The following is a 26047-nucleotide window of genomic DNA, read 5'->3' on the forward strand; positions in this document are numbered from 1 at the left end:
TCTTCCTTAGACCCCAAATCATAGTCTCCAAGGGGTCTTGCACCTCTAGTGGTGGCTTGTCAAGTTTTGCACATAAAAACTCAACTAACTCTGGATTCTCAGGTAAGTCTTTTAGTTCATCCAAGTCATATATACATTTAGACATTTGTATGGCCGTTTCTAACTCTTCTTCACCACTGTTCTGGATACTTAAGGTTGCTTCCTCTTGTTCCTCAGTCAAGCTCTCTCTTCCATACATTAACAGTCTTTTGATTAAGGACCTAACTGCAATTACTTGGTCATTCTTTCTTTGTTCCGACATTACTAGTTTTGGGGAGTTGGGAAAATATGGGGTTTATCCCATTCTTCCCAGGTGAGGAACAATCTTTGCTCCAAAAGCTTTTGGGCTGTCACTTTAGTCGGGCTACCGCTCTCATCAGCTCCTAAGCTCTGGAGAATCCCAATGCTAGGATTATAAAAGTTGGCTTCTGCCACATTGACAATGGGAAGGAATGGTCGTGACTTGGCCTCCACCATCTCCCAAAATCCTAGTCCCATTGTTCATTCCTCGTGGTAAACTGCCACTTGTTGATGTAGGGTGGAAAGCACTGAAAGACTCTGATGAATCCAATCTCGGCCCAGTAAAGCTCCATATATGGAAATACTATCCATAACTAAGAAGGCTAGCATGATCTGCTTGGAACCCAAGTCAACCTCCAAGGGTAATATCCCATGAGTTTTAATGATGGTTCCAGAAAAACTGGAAACTATTAAGTCCATGGGGATGAGATACTACTTACTTCTACATACCCTTTTCATCTGCTTGAAAGGCAACACATTGATCGTGGCTCATCCATCAATCAAAACCCTCTTGAGGGGTACTCCTTTCAGATGAGCAGTTACATAAATGGGCTTAAAATGGTTGGCTAAGGTCAAACTCGAGCAACTGAAGACCATTATGTCAATGTACACTCTATCAGGCTCTTTCCTTGTAAGCTTGGGCAAACTTGCTCTGCCCGACTCCTCTTTTCCTATTTCTTCAACACTAATATGTGTCATCATAGGTTCTGTTGCTAAGTAATCACCCTCAATTGTGGCAGGTTGATCAGGCTCAGCACAAAACATGGCAGATAAAACATATGTCATGTTTACGTAGACGTTGCTAGGTCTAGATAAGTCGTTTTTAAACCCAATATGGCCCATGAACTCATCCAACCAAGACTGTGTTTTTGCAGGCAGCATTAATTCAGGCAACGTTTCCTATTGAGTTATGCCACAGTTTGACACTTGTCATAGGACTTCATAAAGAGTATCAACCAACAATGGTGCGAGCAACCCCCTCTCCAGTGAGATAGTTGCAAAGCTTATTGGTTATGGGCTTCATCTTGGCTTTGGCATCATTACCATATCCTCTTGAGCTCTTCTCAAGATTTTGTATTTCCAAGGACAAGGGTTCTGTGCACATGGTCTCCTTCCCCTTCGGTCTTGCTATTAGTTTTCTCCACCACTTTCTTGGTTCTCCAATGGAGTTGATTTCTTCCCCCATCAGGTTCCTTCTCAAACTTTACATTCTCAGAGGTTTTTAAGGTAGTGGGGACTTCCAATGAGTTCATGTGGGCACTGTGTTGCCTCTGAACTCTCATAATCATAGAAGCTCCTATTTCTTTTACGGGTTTCCTGTCCTTTCCAACCACATACCATTTTCACCCGAGTCGAGCAGGATTTTTCTTCGTGACTGGATTCACTATCATTTCCCTTCTTCTGACATCTCTACTGGCATAGCTTAGTTAGGGTGGCCTCACATCCACCCATCTTGGCACTTTGGCTTCTCTATCCTCCATTTATTCAGAAGCTTCATAATTTCTGAACACTTCTAACAAGTCTTTTGGTTGAGAGTCCACTCCCAACCTTTAGAAAACATTCTTAGAGGTCTCTTTCTCAACTGCCCACATGACATTTTTGCGGGCTTCTTGCTCTTCTCTTTTCTTCTGATCAGCTCCTGATTTATAATGGCTCATGACGCTGGGACTTCCAACTCACACTCGCATTGGCACTTGTTACAAAACACCACTCATTTGATTATGGTTGTTTTGGGCCTCTCCGGCAACTTGATAGCTCCTTCAGTCGGCCTATCAGCTTGCCTCCGTTCTGCTTTCACCTCCCAGGTAGCTTTTCCTTTCCCATTTTCAGCCCACGTTAAGTTGATCATGTTTATTGGGGCTTCTGGGAAAGGGTCAGTGTCAATCATCATATTGGCCTGTAGTTTCTCTAGCTACAACTTTTCTTTCATTATAAAGTCTTGTATCCAATCCCTGAACTGGACACAGTTGGTTATGGAGTGATTGAAAGTGTAATGCAGCTTGCAATACTTCTTTCCTCTCAGTTCTTCGTGCTTGGGCAGCTTTTTGGTGTTGTCGAGCATAATCACTCTCGCCGGAATCAACTCCTCATAGATCTCTGTGGCCTTGGTCAAGTCAAAATAATAACTCTGGTATTTGGGGGGCTTCATGGGGACAAATCCACCATCATTCATGACCACTTTATGGTCCTTGGCTAGCTGGACTAACCCTTTCACTATTAAAGGCTTAAAAGGGGTAGTCGGGGTAGTCGTCTCTGCCGCACACATCTCTGGGCTCCCACACATTTGTAGCCCAATGTTCAAATATTAACCCAAACGGGATTTAATTATGCAAATTTTAATTTGATCTGATGGCATCTGTGGTTATAACTTGGAGACAAGTTCATGTGATTTTCCATGAGCTAATCTCTCTCATGGTACCATCATGGTGCCTCTACCAATCAGTCGTTTCAAATAATAGATGGTTTATGACATATACCCATTTATCTATATATTTTATGGTCTGGCTCAGAAGAAAATCTCAAAGCCTTCTCTCATTTTTAGAAGTCAACTGATATTTCCATTGTTGCTTAATTTTCTCATTAAGAAATTTTAAACTATGGGCTTCTGGTTACTGGACACTGTTCATGCTAAGAAATTTCAAGTTTCTTCAAAGGCCTAGGATATTCCTAATGAGAACTATGATGTATTACTATTTTTTATTCTCTTGGTTATCTTATATATCTTATGTTTGGGTTCTAGTGAACACTTATGTATTTGTTCCAATGTCTTTGTATCACTTGTCAATTCTAGGTGTATATCAGGATTCGGGCGTGACACCTCTCAACCATGATAGATCGAACATAAAAGGAGAGATTTGTTAGCCTACGACTTTATATGCTCCGCTATTGATTAAATACTTTGTATCCATACAATCTCTGCTATGCTAAGTAATAACCGCCATATAGTAAGGCTTAGCTAAGTTCGCTAGCTAAAGCAGTTAGCTCTTAAACTCTTCGGTATAATACGAATGAAACCGTGTAATTATAAGTTGTAAATCCTGAACTGAGATTTTCAACAAAAACATGGTACATCACAATTCTAAATATTATAAAATTGAGCTCTTATTTTCAATAGCAAATAGTATTTCCCTTACAAAAATGCTATGATCATTTACTAAAAAATTACTGCAACTTTTATGTACATCATTCAAAAATATAGTTTTTACTCCCCACAAAAATTTTCACAAGTACTTCCTATAGCCAATGTTACCAAATCATGTAATTCTTCATGAACCACGGTTGGCCTGGACAGTAGTAGGTAAGAGATACTTGTATTGTAAACAAACTATATAGAAACTAAAATCTTTCTCTGTAAGCTTTCTTTTGTATTGAATGAATAACTCATTACATTGTGACAGTATATATAGCCTTTGGCTATTTACATTCACACCCTTAACAACCTTAACTAATCACAACAATTAATATAACTAACTACATTTAGTTATAAAAAAAAACTATTTATCAGTAACTGAAATGGATGACTTTTTATGACTTGCCATTCCTCCCAATCCCCCTCAAGCTAAAATTGGGATCAAAGATGATACCAAGTGGAAGCTTGGATTGCAAGTGAGCAAACCTGCTTTTAGACAAAGACTTGGTGTGTATGTCAACCAATTGATATTCATTGCAAATAAACTGCACTTTAACTAGATTGGCAAGCACTAATTCTTTGATATAGAGTAGTCTATCTCAACGTGTTTTGTTCTTGCATAAAATACAGGATTGGAAGCTAAAGAGATAGCTGATGTCACGCCCCAATCCCGACATACGTCCAGGATCGACATGTGACATCACCAAGTATCTATATCTCTAACATACCCCGCCTTCGGGATATGTGCAAACACAACTCACAATTCAACTACGTAGTAATTTTTTGTACCCTTTATGGCTGTATCTAACCTCCTCGATAGACTTCCTACGTACCCTACACAAGGATCAAGCCATTCGTAGTTCATCCAAACATTATCCTCAACTTTTATCACAGTACTTTTAAGTGGAAAAATCATAGCACTCATCAATCAATTATTAGAACTTGACATGCTTGAATTACTAGGTTTAGGGTTACATAACAATCCCACATGACCATTAATATTTCCACTTCATCCATCACATAAATCATAATGTTTCTACACATAAAATCACAATACATAGCATGTAACATATTAAAGAATCAATAAAGCACAATATTATTTTCTAGCCACATCGATCAACTAAAATAATCATACTAATAATAATCATATCCAGCGTCATTCCACAATCCTGTCAATTAATCAATTCATGAATCAAAGATGCACGATCTTAGCATTTAATTACGTTAATCAATCAATGCGATAACATATCATTTCACGAATTTAACCAAGGAACTCTATATAATTCCCTACTTGGATTATGAGTAATAAACATGATAATTCTAATTTTTATTCACAAGATCTATTGTGGGTAATTCTCATTCACTCGAATCTAGGGTTCTAGACTAATCTTATGGGAGTTAGCAAAAGCAAGGATTCCAGACCACTCAACGGAATCCAACAACATCAGGTTCCAGACCACTCAACGGAACCAAAATACCAAATGGTTTCTCATAATCTACCCAGACCAATCATATGTAAAACCAGTGGCTACATTAAGGGAATGCTGCACTGGCAAATCAGAACTCGGTTAAGCCGCGAAGCTCAGGTGAGTGACAATAATGCAAGTATGTGATATTCAATAAAAACAGACCATCGATCACAATCTATAAACATCAAGTATAGAATCATGCTTTATGAAATCATAATCAAGTCGCTGAAAACACCGAAAGAGTCACCTAGACATCCAACAGCTTTTCTAATTCAAACCACAAGATTCTTAAAAACCATCGTCCATATGTACATTAAAAATTAGGGTTAGAGGCATGCAGTTCGGCCGAAGCCTACATAAGTAATCAAATAGGAAGTGCCCCCCCCCCAAAGCGGATTAACCAAGCAGAGCCACCCCTGAGAAAGTAACCAAGTAGGCAGTGACCTCCCAATACAGATTAACCAAGCAAAGTCACTCATACAGCTGTTAGGAAGTGATCACTCAATGCGGATTAACCAGACATGATCAATCCTAAGCATACATGGCCATAAGGATCGCCCAACGCGGATTAACCAAGCGCGATCCATATATAGTATGGTCCCCCAATGCGGATTAACCAAGCAGGACCACTAGTGACCCCCCAATGCGGATTAATCAAGCAAGGTCAAGATAATCAGGTAGGTAGTGACCCCCCAACGCGGATTAACCAAGCAGAGTCACACCTATAGAATTGTTAGGAAGTGATCACCCAATGCGGATTAACCAAGCATGATCACCCCTAAGTATAAATGGCCATAAGGATCGCCCAATGTGGATTAACCAAGTGCGATCTATATATATTAAGGTCCCCCAATGCAAATTAACCAAGCACGACCATTAGTGACACCCCAATGCGGATTAACCGAGCAGGGTCATAGTCCTCTACTAGCCCTTAATTTACAAAACATTTCAATATGCAATTCGAATCACTTTTTCACAAATATTACCAATCCATGAATCAAATCACATCTAATAAAAATAGATCGATGACCAATTATAAAAGAATCACATTTTAACAGAAAATACATTTATAAAACCAAGTCATATCCGCTAAGGATATTAATATAAAGAATTGGGTAATCACCATATCACATATATTAAAGTCACTCACCGAGACTAGTCCGCAAGGCTTCACTGAGTCTCTAGTAATACTAATTTTAGTAATTCAAATGTTTCAAGACCTGTTGACCAAAAGTCAACGATGGGGGTCCACACCCTAGCAATTTAATTCGGAAGATCCACACATCGTAATCTAGATCTGTAACTTCCTAAGGTCCACAATATGCTCAAAGAACAACATACTAAAATCTCATCGCAATCCGACAGTCAGATCTCCGCCAATTGCTAGAATTAGGTGGCGGTTAACAATTAATTTTACTAACTTAGAAATCTAATTCGGAAAGATCCGTACGTCAGATTCCCAATCCGTCAATTCCAATTATCATCAAATATTATGTTCCATAATGCATTAGGGTTTGGTGACGATCCAACGGTCGGATTGCCGAATCAGATTTTGATCAAGTAATGTATTGTAATGAAACTAACTTCAAACAACCAAATTACATCATACGGATATCAATTATGGAATTAGGGCATCTAATTCAACTCAGGAAGACATCATTGGCCCACTGGCTCTGCGCCGCCGCACGCGCCACCATGGGTGGTGGTCGACCACCCAATTTGTCAAAAAATTCAACTATTTTAAAAAATTACCAAATTTTACAAACAATTAGATCTCAGTGAGGGGATAAATTTTCATGCCTATGGCCAAGTCTAATTCAACCGGGAAGTGTCCCAATTTCATCCAAACTTGCCGGAAACCCTAGAAATAGGTGTTCCTCGATTCATCACCAAAACGAACTCTGACGCCTCATCCAATGCTTGGGCCTTGCTCCAGGGGTTGAGGGGAGTCTATTGGTAGTGGTGATTGACGGTAATCATTGTCGGAATCACCGTAAAATGAGAAAACTCGCTAAAAAACCCTTGGCACTTTGTGGCTTTGACCTAGACAAATGGAAAGGAACAATGGAAATCTAACACTACAAGGATATATGACTCATCAAGAGCTTTCCATAGACACCAAGATCACCCAAAATGGAAGTCGGATGAAGAAGATATGGTCGGGTCAAAAATGGTGGTTCGCGGGTGAAAAACAACCCATTTTCCTTTCCCCTCCTTTTCTTGTTTTCTGATTGAGCTATCCCCTCGTTTTCTCTCCCGCACTCTCTCCTTTCTCCCCCCTCCCTTGTTGCCACTTGGCAACTTCTAAACATTTATTTATTTATTTTCCAACAACTAAAATGTCTCTAATTTCTTCGTTATAACTCCATTTCATGAACGGTTTTCGCCTACGTGTTCATGAGATCAAGTTCTATTCGAAAATATAAATTATGACCACGAAAGGTCTACAGAATTTAAATAATTAATTTTCAAAACTTCAACCCTCATTTTAAATTATGCCAAGAAACAATCAACATTTTAAATTAATATAAATTCCCGAAAAATAATATAAAATCGCAATAATACAATTACGTAGATTATAATAGTGAAACCCAGGAACGGGATTTCGCAGTTGAGATATTGTCACACCACAAGGTAGGCATTTTAAGGGGAGGAAACTGAAGATCATGGAAGATTTTACAAATCCAAGTGATCTTTGCAGCTATGTAAGCTAAGGATTGATACTCAACTTATGTGGAAGATCGAGCAACTGTGCATTGTTTCTTGGCACTCCAACTTATGGCATTTGATCCAAGAAACACACATTATCCATTTGTTGATGTCTGTCAAATGTGCATCTTGCCCAATCAGCATCTGAGTGTGTTGAAAGATGAATAAGACCCTTTTTTGAACCATAAACCATGAATGATAGTGCCTTTATGAAATCTGAGTACTCATTTTGCAGCTTGAAGGTGTTGATCCCTTGGAGCATGCATGAATTGACATATTTGGTTCACAACAAATGAAAGATCAGGTTTGGTCCATGTAAGATATTGCAATCCTCCAACAATTGAATGACACTTAGTAGGATTGAGCAGAAGAGGCCCATTGTGATCCAGTTTCTTAGAACCAAGAGGAGTACAACAAGGTTTTGCACCTTCCATTTTGTTTTCTTGAGAAGATCAAGCAAGTATTTAGTTTGATGAAGAAAAATACCTTCAGATGTTCTATGCACTTTCAACCCAAGAAATCGTGTAATAGACCAAGGTCTTTAACAGGAAAATTGGCATTGAGTTTTTGAATGAAAGATTGACAGAGATCAGTGTTTGGACCAATGACTAAAATGTCATCCACATAAACAAGAACAATAACCAATGCAAGTACATTAAGAATAGACAAAGATGCATCTGATGAAGATTGCTTGAATCCAAGAGTGAGAAGTAATTGGAATAGTTTGTCAAACCAAGCTCTAGGATCTTGTTTGAGACTATAAATGGATTTTCTTAACTTGCAAACATGGCTTGGAGATGTTGGATCAACAAACCTTGGAGGTTGTTGCATATAGACATCCACCTTTAAATCTCCATAAAGGAAGGCATTGCTTATGTCTAATTGGTTTAAAAACCAATTGTACTGAACTACAAAATGTGAGCAAAACTCTAACAGCGACTATCTTTGCAACTGGACTAAAGGTTTCTTGAAAGTCTACTCTTACTGAACCTGTTCTCTCCCTTCATTTTAACTTTTATTAATAACAATAGTTTATTAGGGAGAATGCCAAGTCATCCATTAGGGAGATTGCCAAGTCACCCGGTTCTCTCCCTAATAAACTATTGTTATTAATAAAAGTTGGAATGAAGTGGAGAGAATAGGTTCGGTAAGAGTAGCACAAAGCATACTAACGAGAGTGGTCAGCCTCATACCAGGCAAGGTACTCAGGGTTAGGAGAAGTAGTGACCACTGGTGGAACAACTATAGAAGTATCAGAATCAGCAGAGACAGCAGAGGAGGCAACTGGAGCAGTGGTGGTGATGACCGGACGAGACGAATATGAACCATGAACAAAATGCCAGAAATGTTGGCCAGTTAAAAATTGCTTGACCTGACTCTCCCAAGGAAGATAATTTGTTTCAGATAGTTTGACAGAAGCCAAGGTAGAGATATTGGGAATGGTGATTGAGGAGGAAGATGCGGTTGCGGAAGCCATGGAAAGAAAAAGGACCAAAGCTCGAATACCATGGGAACTTTCTATATTTCATTGATTATAAAATAGGGCCTAACAACCTTATCTACAATTATAATCTTCAATTACATTCTCCTTCAGTGAGTACATTTTGCACTCACAGAAGGGAAAAATATTTGTACAGTATGTAGAAAAAATTTTCTTTACAAAAATGTAAGCAACTCATGTATTTACAATGTATTCAAAACTGAGAAATAATATCAATGAAGGTATCTTGTCTGCGGGGAATTGTTAGACCACCCATTGGATGATCAAATCCAAATTCTTGCTCAGCCTCACTTAGCAAGTCTTGGAATGAAGGTTGGTTAAGGTGTGATACAGGAATGACAAACCGCTGTCTCTCGTTCTCTCCAACAAAAACTGCTAAATAACCTTTTGGGACATCTGCTAAACTATATGAGCCACCCCGACTTGGATTTGAAAAAGACCGCCGAAGAACTTTCTTTGCATGAGTTACACTTGGACAACGGAAACCCATGGTTTTATGTCTCTCTAGAAAAATGTATGGTGCAAGTTTATAGGAGCAAGAAGAAGAAAAGAGTTGAGAAGATACAGAGACTTGAATGGATGGCAATGAAAGTCTCATGAAATATATGTAGTTAAAGTTTTATGTAGGATGTCCCCTGTTGAAAGAAATATGTGGTGACGATTAAGACCACCTTGATGGGGCATAGAAGGGACACTGATCAAATGGTGCTATTTTCCACCTCAACTTCAATATTTTAGGTGAAATGTTAATGGAGTTGCTAAACCAAGAGAGTTCAATCTACTTAGTAAGATAGCAGATTTTTCCTTTAGTTTCTGAGAATGAGTTGAAAGTGCTTGATCGTCTAAAATTGAATCATCAGTGTTCCTTCTCTCTAGTGTTCCAATAATACGGTTTTCTGGTTAGATCACATAGAGTCAAAACAAGATGAGATCTAATTTCGTTTACTCGTTGATGAATCGAGGAAGCCACATCCCTTCTTATACATTAGGCCCCATATGCCAGATTTTCATAGCACCACACATTCTTGTTTGTCAATTAGCATTTATTAAAATTTGAAAGAAACGCAATTTATCCACAAATTCTTGTTTGATAGGGCATACGATGCACTACTGTTGGTCCACTGGTTTAACATCCAGTGTGCAAGCAATTGATTATTCGAGAACACGTGGATGCAACAAAGGGTTATCCAGTTGTTAGGAGGCCTAATCCAGAAAAGTAATTCGTGATTAGTGATTACCAGGCATGTCTAAAGCAAAATGCCTCTTATCTAACAGGCGTAAATAACTCCACTGGAACAAAATTCACACCTAGTGGTCCTTGTGTTGCCTGTTATCCGGAGGAGGTAGGGAATGCTGCTTCCACACAACAATCTGTCAGAAAAATCTGTCGGAGTAGGAGTTACGTTGGGAGTTAGGTGAGCAGCAAGACAAGACCATGTGATTTGGTATAAGCTAGTTTCCCTCATCGTTTGTTTTTGCAGCGCCTCTTGACCAATAATTTCATGTACCATATGAGTTTTTCGCATACCCTTTCATCTATATATACACGTGATCAAGTTCACAATGGCATTAGCAACTCAAGTCTCCACCATCCTAAGAATCAAAGCATTCTCTTTTTTCCAAGTCCTTCCAATTCCTTTTCTAGTTCTTTTATCCCCTTGAGAACAAAAATCCATGGGTTTCCGGTTGCCTGGAATTGTTAGCGCCAAGAGAAGTCTCATCCGGTCTCTATCTAATTCAAAACAGACAGCTTCAAAGACCTTAGATATCCCAAAAGGCTATTTTGCTGTGTATGCTGGGGAGAGACAGAAGAAGCGGTTTGTGATTCCAATATCATACTTGAATGATCCTTTGTTCCAAGATTTGTTGAGTCAAGCTGAAGAGGAATTTGGATATGATCATCCCATGGGTGGTATCACAATACCTTGCAGCGAATACACTTTCCTTCATCTCACTTCCCGTCTAAGTGTGTGAGTGAACACTAAAGAAGTGAATATGCGATCCACTTTCATGTCCAAAAGGATCCTCACTTTGGAACTCACTGAGCTACGATGAAGGAGAGGCTATGGTCAATCATCCATTGAATCAACTCACATCCAGTGTTGAGGTGAAGCCATCAGTAATACTGAAGCAGCCAGCTGTGATCTGAGAAGAAAGTCAGAAAATTAATGAAGCCGACAAACGAAGATACTCATTCAAGATATAATCAACAAAACCCAACTTTCCAAAAACGATGACTCAAAACTTTTCCACAGGCGCCGTTCAGAGTATCTGACATGGGAATTTAAATTAACCCAATTGGTTTTATGTTGGCTGCTCTAAGTCAATTAAATGTAAACTGCTCCGCTGCTCTTGAGCAAAATATATTGGAATATGAAATAAATTTATATCTTGATCCAGTTTTTTTGTCTTGATATTTTAATTATACTTCTAGCTTTGGTGCCTTAAAAAATAATTATACAATGTTATCTGTTATATAATTAAATTATCAATGACAACAGATTTTCTCAAGAAATGACTTTCAATTAGTTATACTTTGTACTTCATATAAATCTGTGGTGCCTCAAGTATTAGTGTTGGGCTTCCACTCAAATAAAGTTACCAGATATATGTGCTAGACACAAATAATATGGGGAATTTCTACACTATTTGCCTTTTATCCGATAATTTAATCCTATGACTGGGTAAAATGTTTTCACCGTGTCAGTGCAACTTTCAGATAAAAAACACTGGGATTGTCGTAGAATTTTTTTTGAAATTTTCCAAATAAAGTCTTTCAAAATTCACAACTAAATGGATCGGCCCTTATAGTAGGTAATACTTAACATACAGGTCTTAATAGACTTGGAAACATTTATCTGGAAAAGTTGTATATGGCAGCAAATTGTGTTTGGATTGACAAGAGACATAAGCATTGAAGGATCACATGGCTGTGTCTTCCGTCGCAGTCTAAAAAATTTGGTAGCAGTTGAGTCTATATACTTGTTGGTGGACCTTGTGCCCTACCAATTTTATGACTACCTGCAAACCACAAAACTTATTTGAAATTTTAGAGATGTGTGGATAGGAAAATCCCCTTGAGACTTCCTTTCAATACAGGATTTTCAGACGCATTTGTCTACGATTACTTAACAGAACCAGATTAGCATTCTTTTGATGGCATCAATCTTACAATTTCAGACGTAATATGACAAGTTAGCGGCAGTATGTACCTACTGCATGTCCAATATGAATCACTTTACGTACGTAAAACTCTCAGCCAGCCCAGGAACATTGCCTCACCTGATTAATCAACTTTTTCCTGCAAATTGTTCTTTCAAGAGTCCGGTAGGCAATTAAATATTTCCTATTTCAGGTCCACTGATATTTAGCTTCAAATGGTGCTCGAACATTAAATCAGTACAATTTGTTGGTTACTGTCTCATGGAATCTTCTAGATTGCCAAAATAAAAGAAAACACCTCCACAGCTTGTTGAGATCGACAGGATACTAGATGAAACAACAAACCCACATGCTAGGGGTGGATTTTGGTTTGGGTAGAGCCATGAAGTATGGAGTGCCATTGGTGTCTTCATTGAGTGAGTAAATGCAATTTATTAGTAGACCTAATTAAGAATTTTTGGAGTACTAGTCCAATTAATCGGCAGTTTGAATTGGTGGTCACATAGACAAGTTCCTGTCTAAATCATATATGCCTCTTACCCAAGGTATAAAATATCAATCATATCGGAAATATCGGTAGTCCAAAAACACGGAAATATCGATGAAAATATCGGGATATTATCGATATCGATAAAAATTGAATAAAAACCACGGAAATTGTAAGAAAAACTTGGAAATTTTTATTGAAACTTTGCAGGGTGTTTATTTAGTCAATTATCTATTAGTTTATCACAAAAAATTGGAAGGAAATGCATTGCATGATGGATTTAACTGATTTAAGTTGATTATATAGCGAGCTGGCAAACATTGTGAGTGTAGAAAATATGTAGTAATTAATGAAAGAAGTTTAAACACACCATAATCATTTATATATAATGAATTAGTACAATATTTTACACTTTATACATTGCATGGTAAGATACATGAGTGACTTAGTACCACATAGAGTTCCTATGAGGTTCAAATTTTTCACTATCTTCATCATCTCTATGTGTAGAGTAAGTGTATTGTGAAGAGTAGTTATCAAATGATAAATCCCCAAAATAGTTTTGCATGTAATTGTTAACATACCACCCATATGGATCCAAGATTGGTTGACGTTGTCCATAAGCAAAATCATTTGAAGATTGAGTCTCGGATTCTTTCCATGAGTCGCTCGATTCCATCCCAACAGGAATGGGATATGAAGGGTAGGGAAATGGTTGGTTATGAGTATAATCATAGTTACTACTTCCCACTCCAACAGAGTCCGAAGTTATAAATAACGAGTCATCTTCTTGACTTAACAAAATCCCCTTGCCTCTTTCTCTACGAGTATAGTCTTTCCCTATGGCACTAATTCCTGGTCTTGCCCGCCTACTGCCATGGTCCTCATCCTGTGTTGCATGCGTGAAGTTTGCCTCACCAGTGAAGGGGCTCATAAATCCGGGAGGTGGTCCAACATAGTTTCCATATCCACTACTACCTCCAGCTCCACCTCCGGTGGTAGGTGAAACCACCATTATTTTTGTCCACGGTATGAAATTGTACAAGTTGTAATTGTAAAAGTTGTCAGGGTTTTGAATTATTTAGATGCTTTTGAATGAAACCACCATTATTTTTGTCCATGGTCTGAAATTGTACAAGTTGTAATTGTAAAAGTTGTCAGGGTGCAAACCACACACGCACACAGACACACGCCACCACACACGCACACAAACATCACACATGCACACAGAGACTCTTGATCATTTTCTCCTCCCTTCTCTCTTCTCCCTTCTCCCACACACACACACAGAGATTTCTCGATCCTTCTCTCTTCTCCCTTCTCCCACACACACGCACAGAGACCTCAGTCTCTTGATCCTTCTCCCACATGGCCTTCTGCTCCTCCTTCGCCTTCCTCCTCATCCGCGTCTTCCGCCTCGTTGGCGCCGTCTCTCTCTCGAAACTCTCATCTCTCTCCTTTCTCTCTGCACCAAGACCCACATACACACACGCACATCATCGCACCTGCTTGAGGAAGACACCCATCGTCATCAGCAACCTCGTCTTTCTCCCTCTCCTTCTCGTCTCTGCAACTCGACGAACGTAGGAACCCTCCGGCGAGTTTCTTGAATTTTTCCATTTAGGTAAGCTTCGGGTTTACCTCTTTCTGTTCTAGATTGAAGCTTAGATGTGAAATTTAAGTTCTATCTCGTGTTTTTGCAAGGTTTTTGGGACGAAATCAGCTCGGGAATAGGCACATCCATCTCCGGCGAGGCCGTGGGTGTCGACGAACTTTCCGAACACCTCCGACCGTTTCATGACAAACGGAAGTTATAAAAACATTTCTCTCATCTTGTATTTCATTTTGATACCTAGATCGAAGTCTAGGGTGCTCTTTTACAGTCGCCCGGAGCTGTAGAAGCTCCGGCGTTCTTCTCCGATTCGTACATCTCTAAAATATCGCGATATTATCGGTAATATCGCGATATTGTCGATATTATCGATAATATTGTGATATTTTGACGAAACCTCAGTGGATAAGTATTAAAATATTGGTAACTCAAAAAATCGATATTATCGGCGAAATATCGCCTATAATATTGGCATTTCAGACCTTGCTCTTACCTAACCCACATGATTCTTTGGGATGGAATCACATTTGGTGGTCCTTCTTGTTTGTTATACATATGTGGTAGGGAATAGGGATGGGCAATGGTTATGGCGGGCGGGTAACCGCGATTATTTACCCATAACTGTTTATGCTCGTACTCGCATAACCGTTTACCTGTTGGGTAATTGCCTAAACGATTATGCCCATACCCATAACAGTTTATAAACGGTTAACCATACCCATAACTATATACCCATTTAACCGTAACCGTTTAATACCTGTTTACCAACTTTTTAACCCGTTTATCTTTTCTTTTTTTTACCGTTACCCATTTTTTCACCCATCTACATGTTTTTTAACAACTTGAAAATTAAAAAAAAAATTGTCATAATTTTCTTTTTTTTTGACACTTAAACACCGTTATAGGTACATTCATCATACATTTCCATATTTTAATTTTTGAAGTCCTTATATCATTCGAATAATTGAAATAATAGTTTACAGACGATATTTATAACTGTTACCAATGAAGGTAAAAATAATATTTTCTAAGTATTATTGGGTTACAAAAATTGTTTAGAAGACATTTCTGTCAAAACATTTATGTCAATTTCATGGTTACCCACAAGGAATTTAAATTAATTTGGCCAATTCCTTGATGATGAGAATCATCATTCATGTAGCAGTGTTATTGAGAGAAGAACCGATGAATTCCTTGCTAATTTATTGGATGCTAAGTATTATTGGATCGAGAATATGGTTTGTGTTAGTTTTACCTATATAAATAAATGGGTAAACGGTTACCCGTTTATAACTGAAGTTAATACCCATAACCGCTTATTTAAATTTCGCGGGTAAACGGTTATACCCATAACCATTCATTTATCTAAACGGTTACCCATAACCGTAACCGTTTAATTTAAATGGACGAGTAACTGCAGTTACCCATAACCAATGATTATTTGCCCATCCCTACCAATGATCATGTCGGCCTATCTTCATTTTTGCAACATTTTTCTTGATTAGTTGGAAAGACAAGTCCATGTGATTTTCCATGAGAAAATGAATAAAACACATGGCTCTGCTACGGTCCTTCACCAATCGTATATTTTTTCCATGACCGATGTCCTTGAAAAATTGGAAGACATAACCATGTGAACATAATTGCTTGAGCAGCTGGGTCTCTGGCCCGTCCGCATTCAATTGCCTCCAACTTGTACACGAACGTATCAAATTCCTAACCTATATCCGAACCAAAGAGATTGAGTCCTCACATTTTATATAAGCTAAAACTGTTGAAATAGCACCATGGGAAAAAAAATCTTGTCTCAAGCATGTCTTTGATTTTTTTATAGACCTTCATTTAAGAGAGGCTGGACACTGGGTTGCTTTCGTTTGGTCATCGACTCGTGAAGTGTTGTTGATAACTTGTAGACAAGTCCATGTGATTTTTGATGAGCAAACTCTCTCTCACTTGGGTCCATCCCAGTGCTTCATCACCAATCATTTTAGGTAACTGACGGCTTGCAGCATACCGCTTTAGCTATATATGCACACAGTTCAGGAGCAAACCAACACAAGTCTTCTATTCCCAAGCATATCTTATCAAAGCACATTCTGTCCTGAAATTCATTTGAACTCTTTATTGTTCCTTTTTACAGAAATTTTAAAACCATGGGTTTCCGATTTCCTGGTATTATACATGCCAAGAAAAATCAAGTTTCTTCAAAGTCATTGGATGTTCCAAAAGGCTATCTTGCTATCTACGTTGGGGAGAGCCAGAAGAAGCGGTTTATTATTCCTGTGTCCTACTTGAACCAACCTTCATTCCAAGATTTGTTAAGCCTAGCTGAAGATGAATTTGGATACGATCATCCAATGGGTGGTATCACAATCCCCTGCAGTGAAGACAACTTCCATCGTCTCACCTCAGCTTTGCGGTATATGTAGAGAGGCTACATATACATCGAAACGATTTTGACACCAACGGCTGTAGGAGCACTTGGCAATTTTAATCGCTTTCTGGCTCACTTGAAGGAGGTTCAATTGATCCATCGTCCAATGAATCATTGTGATGGAAGACAACATCAACGTCAAACTGCTTCTGAGCTGAGAGGAAAATGGCCAGCCTAGCGGACCTAAACTCACTGACAATTTTTCAAGAATAGTTATTGTCAACTGAATGTACATAGTTGTCCTGCAAGGAAAACTGAGATTAGAATATTTCATTACAATACAACGTTTTCACAGTTTCATGATTTACTGTTCATTTTAGTTGCCATCTTCTTTCTATCAAGTTATGAACAGACGATAAATTTACACACAAGGGACTAATTCCTGGAATATTGACAGACGAAGTAATGCAAGTAAACATGGCGGATTTAAAAACATGTTAAGAATGGACTATTGTACGGATAAAATTTTAAATATAACAAGCATTGGATGCACCCTGAATAGCACTAATCCCTGCTGAAATTACCATGAAAATACCAATATGTGCATTGAAAATGCCCCAAATTAAATAGCACTAGTCTATGCTTAAATTCTCAAAAAAATATCAATGCAAACATTCTTATACATTATTTTATTTCATAGAAGTTTTCTTTTGGTCGACATTAAAAACCTATTCAGGCAAATCCCTTAAGACATGCACCAAACGTATTAACCATGCTAGGTTCTCAAGATTTACAACTCTTTATATGATTATATTACTTACTAGCCTGGTCAAAAAGTTTCAACCATACAGATATTAGCAAAGCAAAAATATAGTCTCAAGTAGGTTCTTTACTGCAAGAGATCAGCCTAGATACTTAATTTTTGCCAGTGTCAACAACTACGACTCTTACCTTCCCAAAATTGATCTGATTACTCGAATAATTGGTACCTATACATACGAATGCTCTTACTTGATTTAGTGTGTTGACAGTGAAATCTGTACGTACTAAAAAAATTCCCTTTATGGGAGCTACAGGTCTTTGGCTAGCTAATTGAGTACTGACTTGTGTTAAATCTCTCATGGATTAGATCACATGATTGGTGATTAAGCCAAAAGAACTGGGGGCCGAAGCTATTTGGAAGCTCCTGAGTCAATGTCCGTCTTATTAAAGAAGCACCATGTCCACTCTCAGCAGCTGTATAGATGTAACTAAAACTGAGAATATATCCATCGTTTTACCAGTTTGAGCATGGAAACTTGTTGCTATGATATAGTAGTTCAACCACAAATAAATTTGTGTTGGGTCCGCATATGTAGTATGTTGAACTAGCAACCTGGAAGAAAATGCCTGTTTTCACATGTCTCTGATTTTGTAGTCATGTATCTATTCTTCCAAAAGGATTCATTTATGCAAATTTTAATCTGATCTGATGGCATTGGTGGTAATTAGTTGGAGACAAGTTCATGTGGTTTTCTATGAGCTAATCTCTCTCATGGAACCATCTTGGTGCCTCAATCACCACTCAGTCGTTTCAGATAATAGATGGTTTATGGCATATACCCATTTATCTATGTTGGAAGAATAATGTTGTTGGAAGAATAATGCAAGCTTTAACAGCTCAGCTTAGGGAGCTTTCGGCTAGTCTTAGTGCTAGTGTTAGCTATTATTCCCTCATCATTGTAAAGCTAGTTAGTGAGAGTGGAGGTCATCATCATGCTTGCTTAGCTGCCATTATTCTCTACCTTTTGTCCTCTATTCTTCTTTCCCATTTCTTCTTCTATATATGTTTGATCTTGTAACTGTTTTATACATGAAATATACATAAAAAATTCAATATGGTATCAAAGCAGGAACTCTAAATTCCTGACTCTAGTAATCGTTTCCGCTAAGTTTCTTTTGCTCTAAGCCAAGATGGCTGAAGAACTCTCTGAAACTGAAAGCTCGATGGATGCTCCAGCATTTTCTGACGTTGAGGTCAATCCTAATCAACGTCTTAGTTCTGTTTTGTTGAATGAATTCAACTACCTTCCCTGAAGTCGTGCAGTATCTCTTGCACTTGGAAGAAGATCAAAGCTTGGCTATGTAAATGGTGCTATTGAAGCTTCAGTAGTCACTTCTTCTACATACGAGTCGTGGCTGTGCAAAGATCAGTTGGTCATGTCTTGGTTGCTCAATTCAATGGAGCGAAGGATTGCTGAAATTTTCAGTTATTCTGAGTCATCCATGCATCTCTGGAAGCAAGTAAAAGAGATGTATGGAAATCAAAATAATGCTGCCCGTGTTTTCCAGCTTAAGAAGAATCTAGCAAGTCTACAACAAGGAAGCAAAGCATTTGTTCAACATCTTGGCAGTCTTGCAACATGTGGAATGAGCTCGATGTTTATCGTCCTCATACCACTAATGCCACTGTGTTGATCAAGAGAGCAGAAGAAGACAATTTTTCAACTCTTGGCAAGCTTAGGTCCAGAGTTCGAAGACCTCAGAAGTCACATCTTAATGAATGCTGAACTCCATTCCTTCACTGGTGTGTGTGCCATAATCCAAAGGGAAGAAGTAAGGAAGAAAGTCATGAATCAAGAGACTAAAGACAACGTTTCTGAGACTAGGGCTTATGTCTCTAGCAACAAACGTCCTGAAAGCAAAGTTTACAAGGGAAAAAGACCAGATTTAAAGTGCAGCTACTGTGATTCTCTTGGCCATATAAAAGACAGATGTTGGATTCTTCATCCAAAATTGAAGCCTAAGTTCTCGAAGGAGACAAAAGGTCCAGAGATAAAGGGTACACAAAAATATCTAAACAATAATAGCTACAAGGCTAACCATGCAGCTACCTTGTCGACAGAAGGAATGGTAAATTTCACTACCAATCCTGCTGCATTAATCAATGATTTTGCAGCATATCTCCACAGCAAACAAGTGCTTAACAATAGAGATGAAGCTCCCGTAGCTGAAGAGAAGAATCACACAGCTTTACTTGGAAAATTTGCTGGTTTTCTGGCTAAACATGATCATGTTTCACAGAAAGATATCCCAGGTATTTTCAGTGCCTTCTCTACTGCCCTAAATGCTAGTAATGAACATGATTATTGGATCATTGACTCAGGAGCCACGGATCACATGACAAATAAAATTAATAACTTACATGATTTTACAAAAATGACAAATTTTTCTCAAGTGTCCGTAGCTAATGGGAAGGGTGCCACATTTGTAGGAAAAGGAAAAATCAACTTATTGTCAAAACACATAGAGTCAGCAGCCCTTTACATACCTTCTTTTCCTTTTCAACTTCTATCAGTAGGAGCTATCACCAATTCTCTAAACTGTCTAGTCATTTTCTCCCCTCACAATGTCATTTTTCAGGATATCATCACCAAGAGAACGATTGGTGAAGGTTTCTTGTTGAATGGGCTTTACTACTTGGCTAAAGACACTAATAATCCCAAGTTTTTTCAAGTCAGTTCAAGTGTTTTTCAAGATCAACAACTTTGGCATCAACGTTTGGCACATCCTTCTGATAAAGTAATGTCTTTTTTGTTTCCAAAAATATGTAAGGACAAGTTAAAGTGTGATGTTTGTCACTTGTCTAAATTTTCTAGGTTGCCTTTTGATTCTTCCACTTCTAGAGCTAGCCATCCTTTCGAAATCATTCATTCAGACATTTGGGGTCCAATACTAGAGTCATTTGATGGATATAAATACTTTGTAACCTTTGTTGATGATTTTACAAGGATGACTTGGTTGTATCTTTTGAAATTTAAGAGTGAACTTTCAAATGTTTTTCAAGATTTTCACAAACTGGTTGGTATTCAATTTGCATAAAAAATTCATATATTAAGATCCGACAATGGCACTGAATACATGTCCCATAACATGTCTCAATATCTTAGTATTCATGGAATACTGCACCAAACTACATGTGTTGGCACACCCCAACAAAATAGGATTGCTGAGAGAAAGAATAAAGACCTTCTTGAGAAGACAAGATCAATCATGTTTCATATGAATGTGCCAAAGAAATTTTGGTCACAAGGAGTACTTACAACTGCCTACCTAATCAATAGATTGCCTAGTAAAGTACTCAGTTTCAAGTCTCCATATGAAGTGTTGAAGGACAGACCGAATGATCTCTCACACTTGAGAGTTTTTGGGTCCACTTGCTTTGTTCACAACCAATCTCTCCACCGTGATAAACTGGATCCTCGAGCAACCAAATGTGTTTTCTTTGGCTACTCATCTACCCAAAAGGGCTACAAGTGTTACAATCCAATCACAAAGAAAATAATGGTTTCAAGGGATGTGAGATTTGATGAAAACATGCCCTACTTCTCCAAGAAACTAAGTGATACAGATCAGGGGGAGTTTTTGAGTGACATGTTTCCATTATCTAGTGTTCCCCTCTATCAAGAAAGTCCCATTTCATGTAACCCACCAACTCTATTGCATGAGATACCTTCATCTCAAACCACAGATATTGAACCTTAAGTTCCAATTCGTCGAAACCCTTCTAGGGTTCAACAGCCTCCAATTTGACTACATGATTATGTCACCTACACTTCTAGGTATCCTCCTACAAACTTTGTTTCCTATAAGTAGTTTTCCCCCTCTCATACTTCTTTTCTTAGTACCTTGGACAATACTCATAAACCACAAACATTTCAAGAAGCAAATGAACTTGAAATCTGGCAAAAAGCGATGAGGGATGAACTGCAAGCTCTTCATGACAACCGAACCTGGAGTGTAGTTAAACTTCTCGAAGGGAAGAAATCGGTTGGCAGCCGTTGGGTGTACAAGACTAAGTTCAACTCAGATGGGACGATTGAAAGGCACAAAGCTCGTTTGGTGGCTCGTGGATTTACCCAGACTTATGGCTTGAATTACAAGGAAACATTTGCTCCCGTAGCCAAAATGAACACTGTAAGGGTTATATTATCAGTTATCGTTAATAAGTCTTGGCCTCTTTATCAAACGGATGTGAAGAATGCTTTTTGCATGGGGAATTAGAGGAGGAAGTGTACATGAAACTACCACCCGAACATCCTCAATCAGATGACCCTGACATGGTTTGTAAACTGCACAAATCTACTTATGGATTGAAACAGTCTCCACGTGCATGGTATGCAAAACTGAGCTCCATTCTTGAAAAGTTTGGCTTTCAAAGAAGTAGTGCTGATTCCTCACTATTTGTTCGTGATGGCTTAGTTGGAAAAGTAATCGTTTTAATCTACGTTGATGATCTTATAGTGACAGGTGACAATGCTGAAGAAATTCACTTTCTTAAGCTTACTCTGCAAAACAAATTGGCAATCAAAGATTTGGGACGTCTCAAATATTTCCTTGGTATTGAGCTTGCAAATTCACATGAAGGCTTCTTTCTCAATCAAAGGAAATACATTCTTGATCTTTTGAAAGACTCTGACTTAATAGATAGTAAACATGCACGTACTCCTTTGGATAGCAAGCTACAACTTAGTACTCACAGTGAAGCTTTCTTTGATATTACTAAGTATCAAAGACTTGTAGGAAAGCTTATTTATCTCACAATCACGCGTCTTGATATCTCTTATGTCGTGAGTATTGTGAGTCAATTTATGCATGCTCCTACATTAGCTCATATGCAAATTGTGAAGAGAATTCTTCGTTATCTAAAAGGGTCTATTTGTCGAGGACTCCTTATGACAAAAAATGATAGCACTGCCATCATGGGATATACAGATGCTGATTGGGCTGGGAATTCTCTTGATCGTAAGTCAACAACAGGTTTTTGCACCTTTGTAGGTGGCAATTTGGTAACATGGCGCAGTAAGAAGCAAACTGTGGTAGCTCGATCCAATGCAGAGGCCGAGTATCGAGCTATGGCCTCCACTGCGTGTGAACTTATTTGGCTGAAAAGCCTTCTGTTGGATCTAGGCTTTCCCAGCAATGAACCTATGTCTATGTTCTGTGACAATCAAGCTGCCATGCACATTGCTTCCAATCCGGTCTTCCATGAGAGAACAAAGCATATTGAAGTGGATTGTCATTATGTTCGAGCACAAGTTCAATCCAAAATCATAACCACCTACTATACTCACAGTCATGATCAGTTGGCTGACATTTTTACCAAATCTCTTCCTACGGTTCCGTTTCTATGCATTATGTCCAAGCTTGGCTCAAGGGATCCCCTAGATCTAGCTTGAGGGGGAGTGTTGGAAGAATAATGTTGTTGGAAGAATAATGCAAGCTTTAACAGCTCAACTTAGGGAGCTTTCGGCTAGTCTTAGTGCTAGTGTTAGCTGTTATTCCCTCATCATTGTAAAGTTAGTTAGTGAGAGTGGAGGTCATCATCATGCTTGCTTAGCTGCCATTATTCTCTACCTATTGTCCTCTATTCTTCTTTCCCATTTCTTCTTCTATATATGTTTGATCTTGTAACTGTTTTATACATGAAATATACATCAAAAATTCAATAATCTATATATTTTATGGCCAGGCTCAGAAGAAAATCACAAAGCTTTCTCTCATTTTTTGAAGTCAACTGAAATTTCCATTGTTGCTTAATTTTGTCATTAAGAAACTTTTAATTATGGGTTTCCAGTTGCCGGGCACTGTTCATGCTAAGAAATTCCAAATTTCGGCGTTGGAATTCCTAAATGAGAACTATAATGTATTATTATTTTTTAGGAATAATTAGTATCCGGTCCCTAGTTACTAATGTTCATTGACTGAAATCTTATTAGTTTTCAGATTTTGATCCAAATCCCTACCATTAATGTATTAATGAATTTACATGTCAATTATATAATTGTTTAAAATAAAAATTAATAATTGATTTAGGATTTTAATACTCCTACCTTTATTAAACTCCTAACTAATTTTTAATCCAAAACATTTCCAAAATAAATAAAAAATTAGAATAAGTTTGTACCCATTAGCTTTTTAAAAAATGTTTTCAATTTTTTAATCTTATATGTACCCATTCATGTAATTTTTTCAAATTTTTAATCTTAAAATGTACCCATTCTTAAATATATCAATTTGTTATATGTAAAATGTACCATTTTTTGCTAGCAAAAAAAATGTATTCAGGTTTAAACTTATATGGGTACATTTTTAGCTAGTAAATTTTTTTTTCAAACTTATATGGGTACATTCTTTTTCTTTGATTTGAGAATGTAATCATGTTAAGTTTCATCGAAGAAATTTAATAATGTTATTAAGTCTAATATCTAATTTTTTTTGTGGTTTTGAAGAACGTACCCATGTTTTGGTTCACTAATTTTTTTGTTAATTTTTATGAATGTACTCATGTTTTTACACACACACACACACACAATAGTATAATTTATATTTTAATATTTTTCATCCCATAAATTATGGGTTTTGATTTAAAATCTCATTAACATAAACAACTATAAATTTCAATTTTTAATTTAAAAAAATATAGTAACATAAATAGAAATAAATTATCACATTTATTTCAAGGACGTAGATCAAAAATTGAAAACCAACAAGATTTCAATAAAAAAATATTGATAGATAGGGACCTCATCCAAAGTCTCCCTATTTTTTATTCTGCTGGTTATCTTATATATCTTATGTTTGGGTTCTAGTGAACTCTTATGTATCCTACATCTTTCTATCACCTATTAATTTTTGGGTGTATCTCAGGATCGGGACGTGACACCTCAACCGTGATAAATCGAATGTATAATTAAGGAGAGATTTGTTAGCCTATGACCTTGTATGCACCCGCTATTGATTCAGTACTTTGTATCCATACAATCTCTGTTAAGTAGTAACATCCATCTAGTAAGGCTAGCTAAGTTGTCTAGCTAAAGCAGTGAGCTCCTAAATGCTTCGATGTAATTAGGAATGAAACCATGTAATTATAAGTTGTAAATCCCGATTTGAGATTTTCAACAAAAACATGGTACATCACAATTCCAAAAATTGTAAAACTGAGCTGTTATTTTCACGGCAAAATAGTATTTCCCTTGTAAAAATGCTGTGATCATTTACTGAATTATTACTGCAACTTTTATGTACATCAGAGCCTAACATCCTTATCCACATTTATAATCTTTATTCACATCATCCTTCAGAGAGTACATTTCGCACTCACAAAAGGGAAAAGTATTTGTACAGTATGAAGAAAAATTCTTGCTTTACAAAAATGTGACTCAACTCGTAATCACAATGAATTCATAACTGAGAAATAATATCAATGAAGGTATCTTGTCTGCAGGGAATTGTTAGACCACCCATTGGATGATCAAATCCAAATTCTTGTTCAGCCTCACTTAGCAAGTCTTGGAATGAAAGTTGGTTGAGGTATGATACAGGAATGACAAACCGCTGTCTCTCGCTCTCCCCAACATAAACCGCTAAATAACCTTTTGGGACATCTGCTAAATTATGTGAACCACCTCGACTTGAATTTGAAAAAGACCGCCGAAGAATTTTCTTTGCATGAGTTACACTTGGACGACGGAAACCCATGATTTTATGTCTTTCTGGAGAAATGTCCGGTGCAAGTTTATTGGAGAAAGAAGAAGAGAAGAGTTGAGAATATTCAGAGGCTTGAATGAATAATGGCAATGAAAGTCTCATGAAATAAATATAGTTAAAGTTTTATGTAGGATTTGTCCTCTGTTGAAAGAAATATGTGGTGACAATTAAGACCATATTAGGGCATAGAAGGGACACTGATGACATGGTGCTGTTTTCCACCTCAACTTCAATATTTTAGGTGAAATACTGCTGGACATAATGCAGTACTTCAACAGAAATATATTCTCAATCACCACCAATTAATGTATTTTGACAAGATGATGAATTTGAAGACAGAGCCATGTGAACTTGCAAATGCTTCTGTCTTTAGATTTTTTTTCAATCCCATTCAATTTCTTGCAGACCACTCACTCAAACTTTCTTATAACATCCTGTTAATTGTTAGGATTACCAGTGATCTTGTCGGCGTATCTTCAGAACATGAGTAGGACACTATGTTTTATTTAGTTTCAATACGTTTTCAGTTTGTGCAGTTATGAAAAGATGTAGCTGTAGGGTATTATGATTCTTCATTTCTACTCGTATATTTTTCTTGATTAGATGGAAAGACATGTCCATGTGATTTTCCACGAGAAAATGACTATCAACTGGCTCCACCACGGTCCTTCACCAATCATATTTTTTCCGTAATCAATGTCCTTGAGAAATTGGAAGTCATAGCCATGTGAACAT

The 26047-nt window shown here is 37.6% G+C and overlaps 5 protein-coding genes and 1 long non-coding RNA gene across 6 annotated transcripts; 5 read left to right on the top strand and 1 right to left on the bottom strand.

Moving 5' to 3' along the window:
* Positions 1-10697: 10697 nt before the first annotated feature.
* On the top strand, positions 10698-11547 carry LOC103422162 (indole-3-acetic acid-induced protein ARG7). The gene has a single exon (XM_008360197.4). It carries the CDS (start codon positions 10823-10825, stop codon positions 11120-11122), a length of 300 nt encoding a protein of 99 aa, XP_008358419.1. The 5' UTR covers positions 10698-10822; the 3' UTR covers positions 11123-11547.
* A 2414-nt stretch (positions 11548-13961) lies between these two features.
* LOC139188386 (uncharacterized) lies at positions 13962-17150 on the top strand. Its single transcript, XR_011571780.1, has 2 exons — positions 13962-14421; positions 14502-17150. It is a non-coding gene; the product is annotated as an uncharacterized lncRNA (long non-coding RNA).
* A 1586-nt stretch (positions 17151-18736) lies between these two features.
* LOC139188533 (uncharacterized) lies at positions 18737-19240 on the top strand. Its single transcript, XM_070806121.1, has 2 exons — positions 18737-18815; positions 18870-19240. The coding sequence occupies exons 1-2, from the start codon at positions 18737-18739 to the stop codon at positions 19238-19240; spliced, it is 450 nt and encodes a 149-aa protein (XP_070662222.1).
* Positions 19241-21517: 2277 nt separating this feature from the next.
* LOC139188534 (uncharacterized mitochondrial protein AtMg00820-like) lies at positions 21518-21826 on the top strand. Its single transcript, XM_070806122.1, has one exon. It carries the CDS (start codon positions 21518-21520, stop codon positions 21824-21826), a length of 309 nt encoding a protein of 102 aa, XP_070662223.1.
* A 14-nt stretch (positions 21827-21840) lies between these two features.
* Positions 21841-23001, top strand: LOC139188535 (uncharacterized mitochondrial protein AtMg00810-like). The gene has a single exon (XM_070806124.1). It carries the CDS (start codon positions 21841-21843, stop codon positions 22999-23001), a length of 1161 nt encoding a protein of 386 aa, XP_070662225.1.
* A 1866-nt stretch (positions 23002-24867) lies between these two features.
* LOC139188387 (auxin-responsive protein SAUR21-like) lies at positions 24868-25516 on the bottom strand. The gene has a single exon (XM_070805695.1). It carries the CDS (start codon positions 25412-25414, stop codon positions 25007-25009), a length of 408 nt encoding a protein of 135 aa, XP_070661796.1. The 5' UTR covers positions 25415-25516; the 3' UTR covers positions 24868-25006.
* Positions 25517-26047: the final 531 nt, after the last annotated feature.

This window comes from Malus domestica, chromosome 10 (assembly GCF_042453785.1).
Source record: "Malus domestica chromosome 10, GDT2T_hap1".
Classification (NCBI taxonomy): domain Eukaryota; kingdom Viridiplantae; phylum Streptophyta; class Magnoliopsida; order Rosales; family Rosaceae; genus Malus; species Malus domestica.

What these genes read in the sequence shown, in the direction of transcription:
- LOC139188387 (XM_070805695.1), bottom strand. Translation starts at nt 25,414, where the DNA reads ATGAGACTTTCATTGCCATTATTCATTCAAGCCTCTGAATATTCTCAA.
- LOC139188534 (XM_070806122.1), top strand. Translation starts at nt 21,518, where the DNA reads ATGAGGGATGAACTGCAAGCTCTTCATGACAACCGAACCTGGAGTGTA.
- LOC139188533 (XM_070806121.1), top strand. Translation starts at nt 18,737, where the DNA reads ATGGCTGAAGAACTCTCTGAAACTGAAAGCTCGATGGATGCTCCAGCA. An exon ending in TGAGGTCAATCCTAATCAAC is followed by an intron (nt 18,816 to 18,869) that starts GTCTTAGTTCTG and finishes GAAGTCGTGCAG; the next exon opens with TATCTCTTGCACTTGGAAGA.
- LOC139188535 (XM_070806124.1), top strand. Translation starts at nt 21,841, where the DNA reads ATGAAACTACCACCCGAACATCCTCAATCAGATGACCCTGACATGGTT.
- LOC103422162 (XM_008360197.4), top strand. Translation starts at nt 10,823, where the DNA reads ATGGGTTTCCGGTTGCCTGGAATTGTTAGCGCCAAGAGAAGTCTCATC.